Source organism: Polypterus senegalus, chromosome 7 (assembly GCF_016835505.1).
Source record: "Polypterus senegalus isolate Bchr_013 chromosome 7, ASM1683550v1, whole genome shotgun sequence".
Lineage (NCBI taxonomy): Eukaryota > Metazoa > Chordata > Cladistia > Polypteriformes > Polypteridae > Polypterus > Polypterus senegalus.
This window is the reverse complement of record NC_053160.1, coordinates 9,012,836-9,038,798: the sequence shown is the minus strand read 5'-3', so window position 1 is coordinate 9,038,798 and position 25,963 is coordinate 9,012,836. Positions and strand designations below refer to the sequence as shown.

At 40.4% G+C, this 25,963-nt stretch overlaps 1 protein-coding gene across 1 annotated transcript in view; it reads right to left on the bottom strand.

Moving 5' to 3' along the window:
- cntln (centlein, centrosomal protein) overlaps window positions 1–25,963 on the bottom strand; it is a 503,405-nt gene that overhangs the window by 153,105 nt on the left and 324,337 nt on the right. The window contains exons 15-16 of the mRNA XM_039758210.1: window positions 22,898–22,989; window positions 2,688–3,229 (exon numbers count right to left, since the gene is read on the bottom strand). Of these exons, the coding sequence (XP_039614144.1) occupies window positions 2,688–3,229; window positions 22,898–22,989 (634 nt within the window). The remainder of the gene's footprint in view (window positions 1–2,687; window positions 3,230–22,897; window positions 22,990–25,963) is intronic.

Here is a 25,963-nt window from a genome sequence, read left to right as displayed (position 1 = left end):
TTTCCCGGAACAAGAGATATGGTCGGCGTCTCATTCACCACTACAGACTGAGATCAACGCTCGTACAGATAAGATTTAAAAGACTATAAATCCATTGTTTTTGTGTGTTTCCATTGGCTCATGTCTTTATTAGTAATGTATGTTTTTATGTGTTGGTGTTATGATTTGTGTGGGGAAGGGAAGCGCTGCAGCGCGATTTTATGTATATAAGGTTTTGTTGTTGTTACAGTGATCCTATATATTGTCTGCCAATAATCATTTTTTGCTTGATCCTGCCTTCACTAGTGTGTTTCTATAATTGAAGTGGGGAAGTAGAAAAGTAGTGTTGGTCACTCGCGCCCCGGATTATTTTTTTTTCTTTTTGCTGCCTCTCAAATAGGGCAGCGTGTATTATAATCGTGCCGGTTCTGAGAGCGGTACAAGGTGAAGTGGTGAAAGAGACAACAACAACATTTATTTATGAAAATACAAAGTAAGAAAATAAAATAAGTCAACATTAATTACCATAGAATAAGAGTAAGGTGCGATGGTCATGGTGGACAGAAAAAACAAAAAAAACAGACAGAGCCAATTAGAGACAGAGGGTAATTAGGGGGGCAGAATGATCAGGCCATGGAGGGCCGTTCAGCCAGGACATCGGGATACACCCTAGTGTTTATAAAGGATGCCCAGGGATCAGGGCTGTGGAGTCGGAGTCGATGTCAATTTTGGGTACCTGGAGTTGGAGTCGGAGTCGGCAAAAAGTTAACCGACTCCGACTCCTACTAAATTTATATGGGAATTAAAAAAGTAAGTTGAAATGTCCCAATTCACAAACAGTCATAATGAACTACTTCTCTGCTGTAAGAATAAAGCCCAATGCATGCAGTGCATAATGTTACCACAAAACGAACATGTCAAGTAACCATGAAGCATGCTTTTCATTGACTGTATGTGTCACTATATGGTATGTAATGCACAGGTAAGGTGCGGCACCGCTTTCCATTGTGTCGTGTTCCACTGCTACAGGGAACTGTGAACCTAGCCTAAAGCCCCCCATACATTTACAGATGCACTGCCGATTTTTCGGCCGTTCAACGAGTCATCACGCGTCAAACGCCTGAAAAATCATCTGGTGTGTTCTCAGCTCCGTCGGCCCCCCTTCGCTATGCGCTAGTGAAGGGGGCCGAAGGAGCCGAGAACACAGATCTCCCTACCGGTCTCCAGCAGAGGCTCGTTCTGCTGATCAGCTGGCCGGTGAGTGACACAATGCACTAAACTTCCAGCTGGCTGACAGAGGAGACGGCCACTGCAGCAGACAGAGGCATCACATTACTTTGGATGGGGGCGGTGGTCGAGATTTTCGGCAAGCTGGATCTGCCCGTCCATGTGGACACCCGCAATCTGCGGCCGCCAATCAATTGTGTTTGTCTTTAATCTGGCATTATAGTAGAGTGTTGGCTTCCTAGCCAGTAGTTCTGTGGTGAAATGACATGTATGTTGCCTTCCTTTCCTTTAATGGATGTAGAAAATACATTAGCATAGTATATACATACAGAGGAGTCGGAAGATTTAGAAACTGAGGAGTCGGAGTCGGAGCATTTATCTACCGACTCCACAGCCCTGCCAGGGATCCTTGGTTTTAATGTCTCATCCAAAGGACGGCGCCATTTATAGAGCGCAGTGTCCTGGGTCACCGCACTGGGGTCCACATTCAGACCACAGGTTAAGTGACCCCTGCCGACCTCTTCACCAGAACCTCTTCCAAGCTTTTCCTAGATGGTCTCCCATCCCCGGCCCGAACTTCCTTTGCTTCTTCTGAAGTGCTTGTGGTATGGCTGCTGCTGCTGCTGCTGTGCCTGCCTATATTAACTGTCTGTTCTAATAAGCAATGAAACCAAAATTGAGCTCTTGAGTCCTTTGATCCCAAAAATGAGATTTTAAAATTTGTCATGAGCGCATAAAAGCGCCAAAAGGGCAGAAAAGTTTGTCTGCTGTGTGGTACCCTAAATTATTCGGATGTGGGAGTCCTCAACAATTTTAAGTTTGTCATAATCGAGGCTGAGCTCGTCTTTTAAGCAAGAACATTAAGGGCCAAATTACATTTTTTTTAAATCGTCATTCAATAAATGTTAGTTCAGTGACTCCACATTAAACATACATGAAGTAATTAATGTGGATAGTTCTTAATTTAGAGGATGTTAAGCAGCTTGTAGACATCTGGTAGAAAGCCGAAATGGGTCATTCAAAATTTATCTAACTAAATTAAGGAAGGGAAAAAAAAAACAACTTTCTAATTCTGGATCGACATGTCACAAGATAACTAAACTGACTTAGTAGGCTTGCCTGGGAATCCTTAACTGTCAGTGGTGAATATGCAAAGGGCCTGCAAATTAAATCAACCTGCCAAACTGTCAATTTCAAGCCTCATGACTGCATGAAAATGGCATCACTGGAAGAAATCAAGCATCGCTTTGCTCTGGCTTTCCTGGCATCATTTCAAGAGCCTGTGCAGCAGTGGCTAATTTTGCATGCAAATTTCACTCAATAAGCTTAGAGCAAGACATCCCAGGATATTTCAAAGGATCTGACAGTAGTTTTTTTTGAATACCAAATCAACAGTAGTTGAAATTCAATCTCCCATTTGCTTATGCTTTGCATATGCACGCTGTCCCCTCTCTGCAGAGTCAAGTTAATGAGAAGCATACCTGTCTTCACTGATGTCCTCCCAGCCGTCCTGATTGAAGTTCTGGAACACGCAGCTCATTTCCTTGATGGATTGATTGAGAAAAGCTTGCCGCCGTCTCTGAGTGCTCCTGTGCTTGCCTGCTTTGAATTTAACCTTGCTGCTCGCCGTCTTCAAGTCACCCTGCTTAGTGGCCGGTCCCTGTGTGGCGGCAGCGGCGGCGGCAGCAGATGTCTTGCTCTCAGACAGCATGAGCTGCAGCCTTTCTACCTGCTTTAAAATTTCCCTGTTTTCTCTGCGCAGTTCACTCGCCTCAACTAGTTGCCTTTTCAAAGTGGTCACTCTCTTCTCGTGCTCGTTCGTTTTCTCTCGGAGCTCCTTCTTGACAACTTCATTCTCCTTCTGCAGCTTCTCAATCTCTAAAAGTTTCTCTTCCTCTGCATTCTGCAGGCGGGCCACAGACTCCTTGAAAGCGCTGGTGCTTCGGATCAGCTGCTCGTTGGCCTCCTTAAGCTTCTTTGCTTCTTTTTCTACAGTTTTCAACTTCTTTTCTAAGTTAAAAACCTCAAGGAGAAGAAAAAAAAAAAATCAATTATCAAAACCTGTTGCTAATATTGACGACATTTTACTGCACACACACACACAGCGCCTACAGAAAGTATTCTGCCCCTTAACTGTTCACACAGCCCAGTTCATGCTTTCCCCAGCATATCTGCAAATTTTTTAAAAACTATTTTCGCTACGCCTCTAAGGCAGGTTGAAATGAGAGTACTCAACATAGACCTCAACGTTAGCATTTGCAATGTATTTTGTAATGCATTAAGTAATAAAATATTGTATTTGTCATTTCAACAGAAGGCGGATCACAAACATTTGTAATAATAAAATGCATTACTACAAAGGTTTGTGATGCACCATTTGTTGGAAAGACAAATGCAATGTATTTTATTACTACAAATAGCTGAGCTACCGTCTGAAATCTAAATAATCAATGTAGACTTCAGCGTTAACATTTGCAGTGCACCATCTGTTGGAATGTACGTGGTAATTAAATGTATTGTATTTGTCATTACAACAGCAGGTACACTACATACATTTTAAGTAATAAAATGCATTACTATAAATTTTGCAATGTGCCATCTGTTGGAATGACAAATGCAATGTATTTTATTACTACAAATAGCTGTGCTACCGGTCCAAGATGGATTAATATCTAAATAATCAATATTGACCTCAGCGTTAACATTTACAGTGCACCATCTGTTGGACTGTATTTTGTAATGCAAGTAGTAATAAAATGCAATGTATGTGTCATTCCATCAGATGCTGCATCACAAACATTTGTACAAATGTATTTTATTACTACAAATATCTGAGCTACCTGTCAAAGATGGGTTGAAATGTAAATAATCAATGTAGACCTCAGCATTAACATTTTCAGTGCACCATCCAATGCATATATGCCATTTGGAATAGGATTCATAAAAGCAGTGTTAATGCTTGTGATGTGCCATGTGTTGGAATGACAAATGCAATGTATTTTATTACTACAAATAGCTGTGCTACCTGTCCAAGATGGGTTGAAATCTAAATAATCAATCTTACCTCAGGATAAAATTTGCAGTGCACCATCTGTTGGAATGTATTTTGTAAAGCAAGCAGCAATAAAATGCAATCTACAGTGGTGTGAAAAACTATTTGCCCCCTTCCTGATTTCTTATTCTTTTGCATGTTTGTCGCACAAAATGTTTCTGATCATCAAACACATTTAACCATTAGTCAAATATAACACAAGTAAACACAAAATGCAGTTTTTAAATGGTTTTAATTATTTAGGGAGAAGAAAAAATCCAAACCTACATGGCCCTGTGTGAAAAAGTAATTGCCCCCTTGTTAATAAATCACCTAACTGTGGTGTATCACACCTGAGTTCAATTTCCGTAGCCACCCCCAGGCCTGATTACTGCCACACCTGTTTCAATCAAGACATCACTTAAATAGGAGCTGCCTGACACAGAGAAGTAGACCAAAAGCACCTCAAAAGCTAGACATCATGCCAAGATCCAAAGAAATTCAGGAACAAATGAGAACAGAAGTAATTGAGATCTCTCAGTCTGGTAAAGGTTATAAAGCCATTTCTAAAGCTTTGGGACTCCAGCGAACCACAGTGAGAGCCATTATCCACAAATGGCAAAAACATGGAACAGTGGTGAACCTTCCCAGGAGTGGCCGGCCGACCAAAATTACCCCAAGAGCGCAGAGACGACTCATCCGAGAGTTCACAAAATACCCCAGGACAACGTCTAAAGAACTGCAGGCCTCACTTGCCTCAATTAAGGTCAGTGTTCACGACTCCACCATAAGAAAGAGACTGGGCAAAAACGGCCTGCATGGCAGATTTCCAAGACGCAAACCACTGTTAAGCAAAAAGAACATTAGGGCTCGTCTCAATTTTGCTAAGAAACATCTCAATGATTACCAAGACTTTTGGGAAAATACCTTGTGGACTGATGAGACAAAAGTTGAACATTTTGGAAGGCAAATGTCCCGTTACATCTGGCGAAAAGGAACACAGCATTTCAGAAAAAGAACATCATACCAACAGTAAAATATGGTGGTGGTAGTGTGATGGTTTGGGGTTGTTTTGCTGCTTCAGGACCTGGAAGGCTTGCTGTGATAGATGGAACCATGAATTCTACTGTCTACCAAAAAATCCTGAAGGAGAATGTCCGGCCATCTGTTCGTCAACTCAAGCTGAAGCGATCTTGGGTGCTGCAACAGGACAATTACCCAAAACACACCAGCAAATCCACCTCTGAATGGCTGAAGAAAAACAAAATAAAGACTTTGGAGTGGCCTAGTCAAAGTCCTGACCTGAATCCAATTGAGATGCTATGGCATGACCTTAAAAAGGCAGTTCATGCTAGAAAACCCTCAAATAAAGCTGAATTACAACAATTCTGCAAAGATGAGTGGGCCAAAATTCCTCCAGAGCTGTAAAGACTCATTGCAAGTTATCACAAACGCTTGATTGCAGTTATTGCTGCTAAGGGTGGCCCAACCAATTATTAGGTTCAGGGGGCAATTACTTTTTCACACAGGGCCATGTAGATTGGATTTTTTTATCCCTAAATAATAAAAACCATCATTTAAAAACTGCATTTTGTGTTTACTTGTGTTATATTTGACTAATGGTTAAATGTGTTTGATGATCAGAAACATTTTGTGCGACAAACATGCAAAAGAATAAGAAATCAGGAAGGGGGCAAATAGTTTTTCACACCACTGTATGTGTCATTCCATCAGATGGTGCATCACTAACATTTGTAGTAATCAAATACATTTGTACAAATGTGTGTGATACATCATCTTTTGGAATAACAAATGCAATGCAATGCATTTTATTACTACAGATACCTGAGCTACCCGTTGAAATGTAAATAATCAATGCAGACCTCAGCATTAAAGTTTTAAGTGCACCATCCAATGCATATGTCTCTGTTATATGCCATTTGGAACGGGATTCATAAAAGCAGTACTAATGTTTGTGATGTGCCAAATCTTGGAATGACAAATACAATGCCTTTAATTACTAAAAAGTGTTTGAGATGTGCCATCTGTTGAAATGACAGAGACATAGCAACAGTATTGACACACAGAAAAACAGACACTTGTTCTTTTATTAAGATGGATTAAAAAAAAAAAAAAGAAAGTCTCACATTGACACAGGTATTCAGACCTTTTAAATTTGGCTCAGGGGCATCCCATTCTATTGATCATCTTTGAGATGTTTCAACACCTTGTTTGAAGTCCACCCGATTGATTGGACTGATTAGGAAATGCACAGACCTGTATATAGAAGGTAGAAGGAATTGCCTGCAGAGCTTAAGAGACAGGATTGTGTCGAGGCACCCAACATTGAAGGGAAGGCTACAAAAAATGTCTATGACACAGTGGCCTCCATAACTCTTAAATGGAATATGCTTGCAACAGCCAACTCATAGCTGGGTGCAACAGTAGGATGCTTCATAAACACTCCTCATGTCCCATGCTGAGGGAGACGTTTAGTGATATTCCTAAGAGCAATTCTGAGATACGTGAAAAATTTGGGCACCTGTCACCAACAACTGCCCTCAAGTAATGTAGGATCCCTTGAACCTACTGGAACATCACTAGATCTAGGTCCCCTACCTTTTCTATGCTCTGCACTCCTAGAAAATGTTTAATTTATGTTTACACCGCCTACAAAAGAAGATGGAAGATGTCAAATTTCTAATATTTGAACCACATAATAGTACCAAGGATCAAAAAAACTGAACTCAAAACATAAGCGTTTAACTCAGTGCATAAAATTTAAATACACATTGAGCAATTCACTGTTATAAATCTGTATCATCATGTAATGCCTTATCTGCGACATTCCTCTCCAACTGTCTTTTAGCCTCCCTAATATCCTTCTCAATGGTTGCCCTCATGATCTCATATGATTCATATTGGAGTTATCAGTCTTACACGTCTTATTCGTCTGTTTTTTCCTTTGCAGCTTCTTTTTCAACTCTATTAGACTACTGCTAAGTTTTGTTAAGTTTCCTACTGCAGTAATCCCTCACTATATCCCGCTTCGACTTTCGCGGCTTCACTGAATCGCGGATTTTATACGTATGTAACCATATCTAAATACATAACACGGATTTTTTGCTGCTTCGCGGGTTTCTGCGGACTTTTTACTTCCTGTACATGCTTCCTCAGTTGGTTTTTCCAGTTGATTTCATACAAGGGACCCTATTGGCGGATGACTGAGAAGCTAACCAATCAGAGCACACAGTTAAGTTCCTGTGTGCTGATTGGCTCAGCGACAGAGTGCCGAATTCGATTGCACTGCATTAAACCAGGAAGTCTCGTCTCGCTCATTCAGCATCAACGTGTTTTGCTGTGTAAAGACTTAACTTTTGTGCTCTTTTGTGTTTATCTTTGTGCATAGTCAAGCCCTTCATTATGGCTCCAAAACGATCTTCTCCTGCTATTGCTTCAGGGGCCGTGCCCAAGCGGCAACGGAAGATGATAACGATTGCTGAAAAGGTAAAAGTTTTGGATATGCTAAAGGAAGGGAACAGCTATACCGCTGCAGGACACCATTATGGCATCAATGAGTCCACAATTCTTTTTATTTAAAATGGAGGAAAAGAATGTAAGATCTACGGCCGCAGTGTTCTTTTGTGTAAATTGTAAGTGAATGCAATAAGGCGGTAGTCCGGATGGAATCTGCTTTAAGGATTTGGATTGAAGACTGCGGGAAGAAGAACAACGGCGGTGCTACACAGTCACCTGAAGAGGCTCCTTTAGAAGACTTGTAACGCTCATTTGTTATGCAGTAAAATGAAACTCATCATTATCGGACAAGTCATCGTGTCATTGTTGGTAAGTGACCATAATTAATGTTCTACTTACAGTACTTAGTACATGTATGTACGTTTAGTGTCACTGGACACACATTTACTGTATACTATTTTTCTTGCATTGTACGTATTCATTGCTGGTGGCCAGTCTATCGTAATGGCTGTAACATATGTGATATCGGAGACGCTCGATATCTTTAAAATAATATTTAGGTTTTACCGTATATAAACAGTGTGTTTACATACATAATTTCAACGAATCTTACCTAATATCTAAGAGAATACAAAGGTTTATGCTGTATAACTGTGCGGGGAATATTTATAAACAGTGTGAGAGAGTTTATAAGGGCTTAAAATAAATAAAAATTACCATTTGAACGTATGGGATTTACTTTGCGGATTTTCACCTCGAGAAGGGGTTACTGTAATTCCAAATGTAGTTATGTACCTGTCCTGCATTACGCGTTAAACGCTTTTCAAACATGCTCCATTGCTCCTCGACTGTCTCCACACTTAAATGTTGATCCCAGTCCATCCTCCTAAGACTCTGTCGCATCTGCTCAAAATCTGCCCTACAAAAATTAAACTTAATAGTTTTAGTCTTTGTATCCACACTCCTCCAAAACAGTGAGAACTGTATTATAATTATTATTATATTATTATATAACTGTATATATAGCTATAGTCTTTTTAGTAAGCCAATAAAAGGTGTTGTTTTGCTTAACTTCTCATTACATCCATAATGGCTTACTTGGACAGTTATCTCATAAAAAAATATATCCTGTGGAATGAATGACTAGGAGACGTTCTTCATGTTAAAATTACGAAAGACAAATAAAAAAAACGTGAGACGAAAGAGAATGGGCAACAAAAATAAAATCAGTAGTGTAAAGGGAAGCAGCACACACAGATACAGGTGTCTCAGTGCATATAAAGCGTATAAAGGACAATAAGTTATAAATGAAATGTCGACGATTAAAAGATCGCATTAGCGCAAACAAAAGGAAATTAATCATCAGGACCAGGTATACTTGAAAAAATAGCAGGACAAAGCGATTTCAGAAATAAAAGGCAAAGAGCAGAAAACAAAGTCTTTTCGCCTTCGCATCATTCAATGCACAAAATGTAGATTTACACAATAATAGAACATATGCTATGAGAATCTGTGGACCCACAACAGTTAAAGCAACGACAAGTTTAATTTCAAAGATAACACAATTTGGTCAGGTGTATATTTATGATCACGGAGAAGCGATCACAACGTGATCAGCAGAGACACAAAGTAGCAAAAAAGGACAGCGGCTGTACAGGGTTTAGAAAGATTGAAGGGCAGAACGACAGCAGCCGGGGGTGGGCGAGCGAAGCGAGCAGGGGGTGGAGCCCCCTAGTCTTATCAAAAGATCTTGACTATAGATTGCTTTACTCTCTTGTCTTGTCTCACTTAAAGGTTTTCCAATGCTGTCTCTCTCCTGGCGTCTATATAAGCATAGGGAACTCCAGTTTCTGTATTAAATCTCGCCTGGGTTGTCTCGAAGGCCTGCAAATTGTAATTTTTTTAGTAAGCCAATAAAAAGGTGTCATTCTATATCACTATATCCATAATGGCTAACACAGTACAACACCCTAACTACTACTACAGACATATAAGACACAGAAATGTACCACTACTACATGGAACTGAAGACCCGGTGGAAGAAACTGGCACACCTGGACAGGGATATCTCCTAATCAACGAAAGGCAAAAAGGAAAATCTTATCCCACGAGGCATTTTGGACTCTACATTGTTCTCCTCTTTTGCTAAATGAATCTTAGCATGAAGAGGTCCGTTCATTTTTAACATCTAAGATGTCTCACTTAAAGGTTTTCCAATGCTGTATCTGTCCTGGTGTCTAAATATGATATGCACAGGGAATTCCAGTCTCTGTATTACATCTCGCCTAAAGAAGGGGCCTGAGTTGCCTCAAAAGCTTGCATATTGTAATCTTTTAAGTCAGCCCAGAAAAGATGTCATTATGTTTGACTTTTGATTATTAAAAACTAGCCAAATACCCTAAACAGAGCGTAAGTACTGCCTTAAAAGTTTTATTAAGAAGAAAATTAAACCTTTTTAAACTGAGGGAAAATATACCAATAATTATTTGTTAAGGATCTCTTTGTATACCACATTGTGAGTTCAGCCCTCCGGTTGTAACATGACCAAGCTGTGCGCTGAGCTTACTCTTGAGCATGTAACTTACAGTTGGCCATGTGAACAGTAATCTTGTTTCAAATCTCACAGCTTGGATTGCTGCTGTCATAATCGGTTTGAGTTTCATGGTTTGTTTCAATTACGACAGTATTTGCAGGACTTGTGGTGAAGTGACATTCGGCATCTGTCAAGCGTTGTAAGTATAAAATCAGTTTCATCGATAACTTCACATCCAGCTTTTGAGAGTTTAAACATTCATAAACATCAAAGCGTCCACTACTGAAATCGTCACCTGTCAATCTAAGATGTTTAAGAGGCATTGGCGGTTGTCGAAAGGTGTAAAATATTTGGCCATTTCGGTACACTTGAAAGCGACAACCGAACAATTCAGCGGCAGCCATCAACTCACATGAAGAAGCATAGGTGAAGGGCTTAAGCATTTCACTCTTCTAGTGCTCCTGTGTAGTATAATTATCTCCTGTACCGTCATCAGTCCACACCTTGAACCTGTCCCAGTCATTCAATACATAAGACACAATGTTCCTCCAGATATCAAGAGTGAGCCTGATATGGCCGTGCAATATGTAAGAAAGAGAATGGAAAAGGCAGGCGCCATCTCCGGGCATGGAAACCACTCGGTAAGTGACAGTTCTTTGATCGATGGTGATCACCTCGATAGACATGTTAATGGGGAATGCGGTTGGAATGATAAATGAAATGGGTACCTGAACAATGTAAAGTAAGTCTAAAATACCTAAACAATAACTATAATCGTAATAAACGAACAATAAAACAGTGGAGAAGCCGTGGATTAAATAAAAAGGCTGTAGTTATCAGCAGGGAGACGTGAATCCCGTGGCAAAGCAAGGAAGGGACTGTACAGACTGGAGCGACGGACGGCCTTATATAGGCAGGCAGCCAACAACATGGGAGGCATTGGGATGGGGGACCCAACGCCGCCTCACACGGTGACTGAGCTGCAGGCTATGGACGTATATATGTACATAAGTAGGATTCAGTTAGCGTTGGGAACCCGCGTACCAAATTTCATGAAGATGGGCCCATAAGTAACAAAGACCGTTGAAAAGTTCAATATGGCGGCCGACAGTGGCATCATACCACGAAATAAGTACCAAATTTCAGCCTTCTACCTACACGGGAAGTTGGAGAATTAGTGACGTTGGAAAGTTCAATATGGCGGCCGACAGTGGCGTAATACCATTGAAATAAGTACGTACATCGGTTTTGGTTAGCGCAGGGAAGCCGCCTACCAAATTTCGTGAAGATGGGGCCATGAATAAGAAAGTTCAACATGGCAGACGTTGTTGACCATTATGACCGTTACGAGTAGAATTTCTAAATGAAACCTGCTTAACTTTTGTAAGTAAGCTGTAAGGAATGCCAAATGTCAGCCTTCTACCTACACGGGAAGTTGGAGAATTAGTGATGAGTGAGTGAGTGAGTCAGTGAGGGCTTTGCCTTTATTAGTATAGATACTTAATCTAGACAGGCTTCACCCAGTGTTGGTACTTCAACACCCTGTGTTAAAAAACGGTCACCGATTACTTCTAAAAACTCCTGCTCTTGGAAAGGTTAGCCCAGTTAATACTCGGGTAGTTAACAGCCCCAATCCATGCCTATAATATCCCCCTGTAAACTTGCCTTTTTAACATTACCAAAAAGGTGTGCATAGAAATTACTGCCTTCACTGGGCGGTCTGCATCACACTCCTAAACTAAGAACTTTTTTCTCTAATGTTTTCCTCAAGTCCTCACCCTGACATTCTGTTAGCCTTCTTAATGGCTTCTGAACACTGACTGGCGGTCGATAGCTTAGAGTCCACTACGAATCCAAAATCCTTCTCATAAGGTGGACTTTCTATTTCCAGACCCGCCATTGTGTATTCACACCTCACATTTTTACTTCCTATGTGTAATGCTTTACATTTCCTGACATTAAATTTCGTCTGCCACAAGTCTGCCCAAGCCTGCATGCTGTCCAAGTCCCTCTGAGATGATTCAACAACAATTCGAGATTGTCTGCCAATCCACCTCATTTGGTATCATCTGCAAACGTAACCAGCTTATTATTTATATTCCTATTCAAATCATTTATATACAGTTGGTATAGAAAATAGCCCCCCCTTCAAAACAGATTTGAGATTCTCTGCCAATCCCCCTAGCTTGGCATCATCTGCGCCATCACAGAGTCGGACAATGCAGCTCAGTCAATTTTGGTGAATTGCGACACAGCCTTCCTCTGTTGCACTGCCTGAAATGCCATCTCCCACCTTCTGGTTCCCCAAGTTGGGAACACCTGGTCTAGGGGGCTTATAATGGTACAAAGTACTGTGAAATTCTTACTTGCATGCGCTAATCGCCTTGCAATACATCACCGTAACCCTGTATTATTACATAATCGGCTACTTTACAATATGCAAGTTAAATAAGTGCAGCCTTTATTCTTTAGAGTCTTTTGAAAAATGTATGAGATATATAAAACTAAAAATTAAATTAGCCACACTGTGCATTTACATAAGAAAGAAAAAAAGAATAAGGTCTCGGACTATCATAGAAATAATTGTGATCAAACTCGTTTTTTGGCCCCAGTGCTTCAAGAACACAGACATCTATTTAAATGTGAACATCTGTAATCATCTACATTTCTGTCACCCATTACTAAGCAGAAAAAAAAAAACAAGGCTTTGCCCCCGACCCCCCCAACACCACACTCCCACCCCCAGATAGCTCTTTGTCAAGTCACATAAAAAGAACAGCAAATGCCTGCTGGCTGTATACCCTGAGGCAGTCTCTTCCTTTATTTGGCACTCGCTGCCCTCTTGCATTCATGTTACCTTTCAAACAAAATTACTTCTCCTCTACATTACTGATGATAGACTGAAATAAATTGCGCGACATCACCAGAATGTGGGGCCCAAATGATTTTAATTACTCACTCTTCACTAAAAATAAATTAACGTGAACATTTCCCATTCTGTGCGTTATTATATTTAACATGATGTTTGTCATTCAGTAATAACGAGATGACAGCCTTCATTACCTGACCATATGGCATTTGTTAGAAGTACATGCAACTGAATCATCTGCTGCAAATTACTTCCCTCAACTTAATTCACAGTTCAAAAATAAAGCAATAAATCCACAGATACAGCGGGCTGGCTTTAATCCGAAAAATTACAGTATCCGCAAAGTCCTTTCTTCTGCAATTAGTCATATAATTTAGTTACAAGCTGAAAAATTCATAGAAAAAAAAAGGTACTCAGCACTGTGACAAAGAAAACAAAAGTGCCATCATTTCAGTTTTTAGTCACCTCAGGCCCCGTGTTTGTCAGGCGATCACCTAGATTTTATATGACATGGTGGTACTTGGCTGTGGTGGGCTGGCGCCCTGCTCGGGGTTTGTTTCCTGCCAGGCGCCCTGTGTTGGCTGGGATTGGCTCCAGCAGACCCCCGTGACCCTGTAGTTAAGATATAGTGGGTTGGATAATGGATGGATGGATGGATGGTGGTACTTGGGTTTCAGTGTACAAAGCTGAAATCAATATTCTTTTTTAATACAGTCGACTCCACTTAAGTGCATGTTGGTTAAGCGCACCCTCAGTTTAGCTGCACGTAACTTGCACGGTCCCTATTTGTATAAAATCAAGTAAATGGGCAATAACTTCTGCTAAGCGTACAATCCGCTTAAGCACATGTACATTACTGATCCCATTGCTATTCTCTCCTGCCAAATTCACTCCGGTTAAGTGTACGGTCTCTTCACATCCACGATATTGACTGACACAATCAAATGACATAATCTGTATGTGACGATGTAAGTAGCCCGGCTCTTGTGACCAGCTGAAGGCGGATCGTTCAGGTGCTGATGTCCAATCCCGCTATTGAACTGAGGCCTAACAGATTACAGTGCAGTTACTAGGTGTACACTGTAGTCAGTTTAGCACCGTGTTCTTATGTACGTGTAAATGGCATCTCAGAACTGTCAATGCGTTACACAAAAGTCTGTTGGCAAGAAAGATGGATTAGCCTTACAACTCAACTGTGATAAGTTAGCTGTCGTGACTTTTGACTATGGCGCCGACTTCGTCGTCCCGTGTGCAAAAACTGTTGTCTCTGGCTGAACGTGTCGATGTCTTAAACAGACATGAAAACAAGGAGAGTCTCTGTTGCGAAAAATTACAGTGTTCATCCTAGCCAGATGTCTTGGATTTACAAGGAAAAGGAATCGATATTGCAAGACTGGCAGAACAGCAGCAATCCGGACATAAAATGAAAAAGAATAGGCAAGGCTGAAGACGTACAGGTACGGTACGTGTATATCTGAACCGTTAATGTGTATGTACAGTATGTATTATACATGTATTCATTATATTCTTTATCGTAGTCTATTTTAATGAAAGTTTTATTGCATTTGATTAGGCTAGTAGGTGGGGTAACTGAATGGTCAACTTTCAGGACTGACATGTTGACACGCTCCGCTTAATCGCAAGTGGCAATCTCGTCCAGAGTCAACTGTATATAAAACACAGTCTGTGCAAGCTTTATTGTTTGCCTGTTCTTCAAAACTGGCTAAATGAGGTTCTAATCCACCTTCATCTTTTGCCTTTCTGGTGTATTAACACATTCAATTCGGTGTTGCAGGTGTCACACGCTGGCACATAGGGGGCACCTGAAGGGCTCTAGTGACGGTAATTCTACCGGTTGGCACTGTGTCCTAATGCCTCTCTCTCTTCCTCCCTCTGTAGATCAGATATTTGACAGTTGCTAACACCTCTGATGTCACTTTCTGTTCCTGTCCAACTGGACGCACCTCTTCCTGCTCCACCATCTTTGTCAGTTCTATCCTGAACTCACATCTGAAAAGGCATCTTTCGCTATTATTGCATGTTTTGTTTTGGGTTTTGCAATTTAGTTATTAGGTGTTACCAGGCTGGCACCCCAACTCTTTAACGTTGTCTTTCTTAGGGTACTGAAGCCCATGAAAGTAGTACTGAGTGTAAAGAAGGAACCCACAATTTCAGGGTCCACTCTCATCCACATTCACACAGGACCAATGCTAGTGTCACCGAAGCCAGACGTGTAATAAACATGTCTGGAGACAACCAGGAGTAACTTGTTTTTAAAAGTGGGTGGGAACAATTAGACGGTTCACTGAGTGTCACATTTCTAAATCAATTCAACTCCTAATTAATGCGGTGCTCAAAGTAAGGGTGGGGATTTCAAACTGCAAAGATGACAGAAGTGCTCTCGTTAACCTGGTCTGACAGACAACAAGCTTCTGATTATGATGAACAGTCTCCTAAGACAACCCTGTTAGACATACTGTATAAATGAGGGTCACGTGTGCAGAGAGCACATTTCATGTTTAAAAATCTAGGAGGGGAAAAAACTTTCTGTAGCATCAGATTATACGCTGGCATTCAACAGCATCAACGGCCGAATGGTAAACGTGAAGGACATGTTGTCACAGGTGCAGTATGTTCTCTCTTTTGTTCAGAGTTACGATAGTATAGGAGTTGATGTAAGCTTGAAAGAATGGCAGCAATTTTCATGAAAATATGAACTGCAAAATATGCATTTGAAGAAAAACCGTGTGTCACACTTCGTCAAAAGCTTTGCCATTATGAGAGCGGATAACAAAGAGCGGATTTCAGGACTCAAAACACCCGAATCAACAAATGTGCCAAATGACAATAGTAGATACACAGATGAGGATGCACAACATCCACCTACACAAATAATGTATTATGTATTTTGCCACATGCAAAAGTTTGCTGATGACACTGCTATCGTGGGCTGCATCAGGAGTGGGCAGGAGGAGTACAGGAACCTAATCAAGGACTTTGTTAAATGGTGCGACTCAAACCACCTACAGCTGAACACCAGCAAAACCAAGGAGCTGGTGGTGAATTTTAGGAGGCCCTGGCACCTCATGGACCCTGTGATCAACAGAGGCGACTGTGTGCAGAGGGTGCAGACCTATAAATACCTGGAAATGCAGCTGGATGATAAATTGGACTGGACTGCCAATACTGATGCTCTGTGTAAGAGAGGACAGAGCCGACTATACTTCATTAGAAGGCTTGCGTCCTTCAACATCTGTAATAAGATGCTGCAGATGTTCTACCAGACGGTTGTGGTGAGCGCCCTCTTCTACACGGTGGTGTGCTGGGGAGACAGCATAAAGAAGAGGGACGCCTCACGCCTGGACAAACTGGTGAGGAAGGCAGGCTCTGTTGTAGACAAGGAGCTGGACAGTTTGACATCTGTGGCAGAGCGACGGGCACTGAGCAGGCTCCTGTCAATCATGGAGAATCCACTGCATCCACTGAACAGGATCATCTCCAGACAGAGGAGCAGCTTCAGCGACAGACTTTTGTCACTGTCCTGCTCCACTGACAGACTGAAGAGATCGTTCCTCCCCCACACTATACAACTCTTCAATTCCACCCGGGGGTAAACGTTAACATTATACAAGTTATTGTCTGTTTTATCTGCATTTTTAGCACTCTTTAATTTAATATTGCTCTTTATTAGTATGCTGCTGCTGGACTATGTGAATTTCCCCTTGGGATTAATAAAGTATCTATCTATCTATCTAAAGAAATGTAACATTACTGTCAGACTGGAAATGAAAACATTCCATGACAAAACAGTCACAGCGTTTTAACACATTGTATATCCACAGACCACAAATGCTTATCTAAATTCTCTTTGCTGTTATGTCATAAAGTGTTACAATAGTCAACGGCAGAAGCATATCGCAGCAGACAGAGGCACTTCTCAAACATGTGGAGCCCAGTGGGTGCGGTGGTCGACATGTCTGAATGTCTGTCTATCTATCTTCCCTGTTGCAGTGGTCATTAGAAGGTGTAAATTAATTATGAAGCTTCAGTTACCTTGGGCTGCTGAGCTCCTGAATGGATAACAGCAATTTTAGCTTTCTATTTCCTCTCAGCGTCAAGTCTTTCATTCAGCATCTTTTGCTCTCTCATCGAGATCCTGATGGTGTTTTAAAACACACAGACTGAAGGAATTGGGGACGGGTGATTTAGGAAGAAGCCCAGTGGATAGAGCCTTTGCAGTGCCAGATTTCGCCGCTATTCCCTGCACACTTGTTTACTGACTGTCCCCAGACTCTCATTTGAGAATGAGGCCCTGCAAGATTAGGCCAATGCAGGATCACAAGTGGACGACCTCACATGCATGTCTTTGGGACATGAAAGAAAAACTGGAATACTGAGACTCTGTCTACGCTAATATATTTACATTTAAAAACGGCAATTTTACATTAAAACAATCTTCATCTGCACTAGTGTTTTCATATACTCTGTCCACACTAAAACAAATGAAAACACGTACAGTATGGTGTAACCATTCGCCTACACTGGGCTTCCTGTGTAAAGAGTCAGTTGTATCCCGATGTCCTGGCTAAATTTCACTCCTTGGCCTAGTCATTCTGGCCCCCCTAGTCATCCCCTGCCTCTAATTGCTTCTCACCACTTCCCACCCAACAGCTAATGTGTGGTATGCATGCTTCCACAAAAATGGTTGCCACCACATCCTCCAGGTGGATTCTACACATTAGTGGTGGTTGAAGTGGCTTCCCTCTCGCTAAATGTCTTTGAGAAGAGAGAAGCGATACAAAAATATAAATAATAATATAACAAAATCCGCCTCTTCCCATCATTCTTTGGCCAATAGTCCACTTTTCAGTTGAAAAAGTCAATCTAATATGTGTTACATCTCTTCTTTATGATGTGGGCTGATATTTACAATACTTTTCAAAAAATGAACATGGCTTGCACATTATGAGCAACCAACGTGTGGATCATGTGACAAAAGTAACGAGATTTTTTTCTTTCCTTTTTTCCATAGAAGTTCTTCACATCGTTTTTATCGTATTATAAAACTTTTTCTATCTCCATTATGTATGGAAAATGGGGATAATTAACATATTAAAAATATATATATATATATATATATATAAGTTCAGAGTATTTCTTTAAATTATCCACTTCCAGGAAACACTCACATGAATGAAAATGGAATGCATTCAAAGTGAATAAGCATCTGAATTGCAGACCCACCTGTCCCGCCCCTCCATTTATTGGTCACAAGTTCAGCTGATTCACTGGCTAACATGGCAATTCCTGCAATATCAACATTGAAAAGTGCATTACGTGACAAGTACAGCTAAAGATTAAAGAAAAACGAGTGAAAACATTACCAGGAAGAGAATACGCTGCGTCCTTCTGCATATCTGAGATACTTCAACAAACAGACGGTCAGTTCACGTGTACGGTTTCACAGGCTGCCACTAAATAATCCCGAGGTACTCTGGTTGAGGCTTACCGCTATCAATATAAATTTAACAACGGGAGGCGGGTTTATAATTCAAACGCTTGTTCACGTTTGAGTGCCTTCAATTTTCAAGATTGTTTTCTGGAAGTGGTTTATTTAACAGTACCTTAGAAAAAAATACACGTTTGGGACATTGTGAGCAAACAATGGGACGATTTGACACGCAGATTATGCAACATGAGGTAAGTGAGATTTTTTTCACAGAGTTTTTGATATTGTTTGCTGTTGTACAGAGTTGGTCTCCATAGAGGCCTATTTATCAGAAACTTTGTTTACTTTGTTCTTGATAAATTTTTTTCTTGGCCATCACTACAAACCACATGGGGTAAAAAAAGATATTAAACCTTTATGCACTAAGAAGTTTTAGGCATTATAGAGCCTAAAGTACATACCAAAATATAAATGGCTATTACTTGTTTACACTGCACACCCAACCTACCTGGAAAGGGGTCTCTCTTTGAACTGCCTTTCCCAAGGTTTCTTCCATTTTTTTCTTGTCTTCTTAGAGAGTCAAGGTTGGGGGGCTGTCAAGACGCAGAGCCTGTTAAAGCCCATTGTGGCACTTCTTGTGTGATTTTGGGCTATACAAAAATAAATTGTATTGTATTGTTTATTAGAATAAAGGGGCTGCAAATGGCTGAAGGGTATTGAGTGAAGTGTAATACTGTTATCAACCTATACTAACCTATACCAAACTAACATGTTAAGTTACTGATGACGATATGTGATGAATTTAACACCTTGTGTATATTGTTGACGTGCGATTCTGATATCGATAAATGGGTTTATGTATTTAAGATACATTATTTTTTTCTTTAGCTAACCAGCTTAAATCGAAAATTAACACTAGAATTACCAGAACCTACGAAAAAACTCGTAGATCCGTTCCACCTTAAATCGCTTCTTAAATCCGTTCACACCTCTCCACCAGCGTCTTTTGTCATCTAAATGTGCTGATAAAGACAAGCAGTATGTAGCCGGCTGTTCCATCCCCCCACAGCTGCAGAATGTGCACGAACTTCTCCCAGCTCATGTCTTGATTGATTATCTGGGAGTGAAGTGGAGTTTTAGAGTGGAAATAACAGATCGTTATTTGGAATACACGCATTTCATGTCAATGATGACAAAATGTAGGCATAAACTACATAATGTATGAAGCCTGAAGTCCAAATATCAAAGAAACACTTTCACAAAAGGTACAAATATAACACAAGTTTCATTATTATTAATTTAATGATAGATTATAGGTTGATAAAAATATTCACTTCTCTCTTACTGTGACGTTCTTTTATGAGTAGGTGTAGATTTGAATATTTCTGATGGTTATAGTGATTAGAGTATTGATTGCAACACTTCATATTTTTACAAGACAGTATTTATATGATTACAAATATTTGTAAACACCAATATCAACTAAATAAAACCCCAAAAAATGGTGCTTTAGGGATTATTTTTCAAAAAACTGGATTCTACAGTACATAACCAAGACACAAAAGCTTGGTATCAACTTTCTGTTGTGCCAGGTTTAGATGGCATGTCCCATAGTATTGTAGACTTACATTGTTTGGCCCATATATATATATATATATATATATATATATATATATATATATATATATATATATATATATATATATATATATATATATATATATATATATATATATATATATATATACACATATACAGATACAGGGTGAGTCAAAATTATGTTAACACTAATGGTACTGCTATGTATATACTTATATACAATTTATGTGACAATTTATGTGCCACATATAGTACATGTGTTGAACATGATGGAGAACAGGTTGAGACATTCATCTTGAACATATGAAGTATGTTTTGTGAATATATATATATTGTGGCGGACAGCTGGGGTCCATGCCCGATCGGGCCACCCCTTCGCTATATGTTCAGGGGGAGCAGCCATGGACTGTGCAATACCTTCCCCTGGACGCTAGATAGCAGCCCCCCTGGGTTGGAGCGATGCCTCGGTTTCTTGCAGGGCTCCTTGGGAATTGGAATTGGGTGCAGCCCTGTTGGGTCCTGCAGGTGCCGCCAGCGGGGTGCTGCAGCTGGGACTCCTGAGCCCGCATGGGCAGTGTATCTGCCACACCGGGAAGTGCAGCTGGAACTCGGCAGCTAACCACCTAGAGCACTTCCGGGTAGAGAATAAAAGGGGCCAGCGGCAACCACTCAATGGCCAGAGTCGGGAGGAGGAGGAGGATGAAGCTTGGAGGAAGAGTGGTGCCAAAAAGAAGAGTGTTTGTGCTTGTGTTTTGGCTGTTTTGGTGTACTGGGGATTGTGTAGTGCCTGTGGGGGTCACGGGGAAGACGTGCCCCACAGGTGAAGAAAAATAAAAGTTCTTGGTTTTTATATGTCTTTGTCGGGTCATGCACCTTGTTACCAAAAAAAAAAAATTTTATATATATATATATATATATATATATATATATATATAAAACAACAACATTTATTTCTATAGAACATTTTCATACAAATGATGTAGCTAGAAGTGCGTTACATGATGGAGAGCTAGAAAAAAGACAAAATAGAATTAGGGAACACTAAATAAAGGTAAGGTCCGATGGCCAGGGAGGACAGAAAAAACAAAAAAACTGCAGACGGCTGGAGGAAAAAAAAAAATCTGCAGGGGTTCCGAGGCCACAAGACCACCCAGCGCCCTACTAGGCATTCTACCTAACATCAATCATGGTATTCAGAGTTCACATGGAAGAACTTGATGCACAAAGAAGTAACAATTTGCTGACGCAGAGGTTTCCCATGTGCACCTGGCTTGACTTGCAGATGTAGTTAATGATGTCTTACTGTAGTGCTTTCAATATAGTAAATTTACAAATCACTCCTCTTTGTTTTCATTAGGATTATCCATTCTGTCCCAACTGGTTATGGAATTGGGCTACTGGAATGGCTTGGTGACTTCTTATCCCAGATTAATCTAACCTGCTTGTAAGGCCTTCACTTGTAGAGAGCGACTCCAAACAGTACTGTAATTAAGTCTGTGCCACTGTACAGACTACTTCACCCCACGCTAACTATGCTGATTGTCTTCTGTCTAGGAGACGCTACAGCAGGACTGAAATGGAGATTGTGACACTCCAAACAGATTTTACCTCAAGTAAACCGAGCATCAAATGACCAGGCATTTCCATCAATGTCCAGCCTTACACATCACCTTGTCACATTACACCCGGCACATTGGTGTCTATTGCTGTACTGTACAATGAAATGTTCTGTGGCTGCAAATCCCTGCTTTATTTCTATTGAAAGAATCAAATAAAAAAGGTCAAATAAAAAAAAGTGTTAGGTGTCACAAAACAAAAGTGCCACCATTTCAGTTTTCAATCACCTTAGACGCCGTATTTATCACCAAGACTTTTTTATGACCTCATGGTGCTTACATTTCAGCGTACAAATCTTTTAGGCTGTATTTCAGACATCAATATTCTTTTTAAATTTAATATATAAAGTCTGTCTAAACTTTTTTGTTTGCATGTTCTTGAAAACTGGCTAAATGAGTTTTGGATTCACCTTAACCTTTGTGGTTTATTACAAGTAACAAAGCCTTCACAAATTCACTTCATCCAATTCAGTGTTGCACGTGTCACACGTGTGCACACAGGGGACAGAAGAAGGGCTCTAATGACTGTAATTCTCCTGCCGCCCCAGGAGTTGGCGCTGTGTCCTCCTGCCTTTCTCTCTTCCTCCCTTTACAGATCCTGGATGATTGACGGCTATAACATCAATGACGTCACTTCCAGTGTCCGTCCACCTGGACCCGCCCCTTCCTAGTGGAAGGACTGAAAACGGGACGCTCCGCCATCTTTGACAGTTTGAACTTCAACCTGCATCTGTAAAGACATCTCAGCAATGACTGTGTGTTTCATTCTTTTTCTTTGCATTTCAGTTATACGGGGTTACCAGGCTGGTACCCCAACTCTTTAATGTTGTCCTTGTGTTTCTCTTACATTGAATATGAAAAATAAACCTTGAATCTGTACAAACTAAGTGAGCTAAGTAAAGTGCTTCTTTAAAACTGTAATTATTGTAATATTTTTAACCATCACTTGCAGTTTCAGAAGTTAATTACAAGATGACAGGCAAACTTTTGATTGCCACAGATTGATGACAATAGCCAAGCCCTGCTCCGAATCTTTAACACCTATTTCTGCTTTGTCTTTCAGTAAAAGCAGCAGACACCCAGAGTGTTTCGTTTTTTAAATTTTTTTTTTTTTTACCTTATTTAACATTTGCTCCGTCTTTTCTTCTTCTTTCTTTTTGGGCGTACTGCTCTTGACCTCGGTGTCATCTTTAAGCTTCAAGAGAAGTTCTGCAAGGGAACAAAGAACATATTGTGACACTAGATGTCCTTCTGTAACAATGGCCTGTCATTTAATGTCCACGTAGCGCAAAAATTCAATTAAGAATAATTAGGTCTATTTTCTTTTCATTTTCTTTTTCTGGTCATCTTGCTTTGATGGCTTCCCAAAAGGAATATAATTGTCTTTATGAGCAATAGTTAATAACAGCTTCAAATGAAAAGCTGGCTGATGGTAGTGTTAAGATAGGAATCTGTCACTAAATGGAGCATCTAGACAAATGCTCACGCAGGAAGACGAGAAACAAAGCAATGCGCCAGAGGGTCATTAGAAGAATCGGGCGAGTCAAAAGGTGTAAAAAAAGGTATTGCACAACTTATGTCTTGAAGATGAACTTCACCGGTGACTTCTTAAAAGAGGCAAACTGTCCATTGATCTAAACATTGAATGGGCTTCTACTTATTTATTTCTTACCTTTTCACGCTTGTGGATGTGTAAGTATGTAGCCATTGTTAGCCCGGTTTCAGAAGGATTGTTGGTTTAGTAATGGCATCCCTCCCTTCTGATCAGGACAAACAGTGGGGGGAAATAAGAATTCAACTCGCCCACATTTTTTTATTTAAACGTATTTTTAATACATGCAATTTCAACCAGCCTTTGGTATCCTTATATATAATTTGATACTATCTGTATGTATGGTGTTCGCGTCAATACCTCGACTCAGTACAACTTAGAACCATGCCATGTGACTCTGCCTCTGTAGTTAGAAAATAAGGTGGCAAACGCGGACGCAGTATTGCATGATTGGCTAAGAGTGTTCGCATGCTTCAGTGACGCTACTGGACGGCCGAGTATAGTAAGTCGGTGTTGGTTTGAGCAGATAGCAGTAAGTTCGGTTGGTTTTTGGAATGTTAGTTTGGTGGGGCGTACTTTCCAGGTCTAACATCGTTGACTGACTTAAACCCTTCGACAGCTCTGGAACCGTAAGTAATTTAGAACGTATCGCCGTTTACTTGGTACGTCGAAATCTATCTTTGAGCAGTTCGGTTTTGGCATCCGTCCATCTATTGGCAAACTGAGTAATAACAACGGTCATTGTTTAAATTTTAGCCGATCTCAGATCTAAAATGACCACGCCAACATAATTATTACTCTGACTCTGATTAGAGTCGTAAAATACGGTTTGTTTTGAAAATTTTTTGCTGGAAAAAATCAAGTGAGGTGCGCCGAAGAGCTGATTTCACGTCTTGCAGCCCCGTTTAAACAGGAAGCTCTTCGTTACATCGGCCGAAAAGGTCTATTTTAAGCACAAATCAGTGCCATGATAACAAAATCATTCCAAGGACTTAAAAAAACAAATAATTCTTTGCAGAGAAAGTATGGATTTCACAAACGTAGAGTTTGTAACCTGATTCGAACAGGCTCCCAGTCGTTAGTTAAGTCAATAAAATGACACGTTAACATTCCAATCTATGAAAAAGCAACTATGTGGAATGACAAAGTAAAAAATCTGGACGTGAGCGTCAGTAGGTTTTGCTCCCCAGGAACCAAGTTACTCAAACTATTTTGTACCATTCCAGTAATTATTTACCACTCTGATGCTGATCTTTCTGATCATAAAATATGTCATTATGATAGAAATTGACGAGAAGAATTCATAATTAATTGCAGAATTACGGTATTTCAGTGTTCCTCTGGAGTGCCTCTTACGTGATTTAGCTCAAAAAGCACATCGTCATCTTATAACAGGCTTAAGTTTCAAATTTGGCATTTTTCCGTCCAGCCGTTTTAAGTTCTAGACCGTCCGTAAGAAACTGTGACACACAGCCGCACATACACACATCATCGAGATATCGATGTTTTTGAAATCTGTCGAAAACCGGAAATCTAAATTTCTGACGAATCTAAAGCTTTTGCTCCTCTTCCATAGACGATAGATTATGGTGTGGGAGAGCGCAAAGCAAAAAAAGTACCAAACACAGAAAGAAAAAGCACTAAACCATCTGATTCCACTCAGGAGTTCATCTACCTGTGCTAATAAAGATGAGCTGGGTTAGTGCATGATGATATGTCAGAACAGCCAGTCTTTGAAACACAGGTACCCACCTCACGTGAACAAATCATTTGTTACCAACTGTCACACAAGGAACAACTCATGATGGGTAGAGAGGCAAATGCCACCATTACCGACAGAAATCCCAACTCCAAAATGTTACTGTAAATGCTACTGAGGCTATAATCCATATGTGAGAAGTCTACGTGACCACCATCATCAAATCCTTCCGTGAGAACCCTAAATACAAAGAGGACTGTTTCATTTATGTCAGGTGGAATGCCCAGAGGGGACTGGGTGGTCTCGTGGTCTGGAATCCCTACAGATTTTTTTTTTCTTCTCCAGCTGTCTGGAGTTTTTTGTTTGTTTTTTCTGTCCACCCTGGCCATCAGACCTTACTTATTCTATGTTAATTAATGTTGACTTATTTTATTTTTTACTGTGTCTTTTATTTTTCTATTCTTCATTTTGTAAAGCACTTTGGGCTACATTTGTTTGTATGAAAATGTGCTATATAAATAAATGTTGTTGTTGAAAGAAAAATCACTCCTTCGTTAGCCGGCCATGAAAAGGAGTCAATACGTTTTCCGACCAGGCAGTCAGAAGAGTTGCCCACAAGCCAAGGGCCACTTGAAAAGAACAGAAAGACATAGCAGCAGCAGTTACAGATGTCACTGAGAAAACAACAGGCAACAATCAGTACGTGATGACCCTCCATTAATGGAGAAAAAGCACATTGAAGCTCATTAAGCACACAACATGTAGAGAAATCTCTAGATTTACTGGGAGAATGTGATGTGGTCAGATAAGAACAAAAATCAAACTTTAAGGCAAAAGTACGACACACCAAGTCTGCTAGGAGAAACATTAGAACAATGTTGAAGATGAGAACAGGCCATTCAGCCCAACAAAGCTCACCAGTCCTATCCACT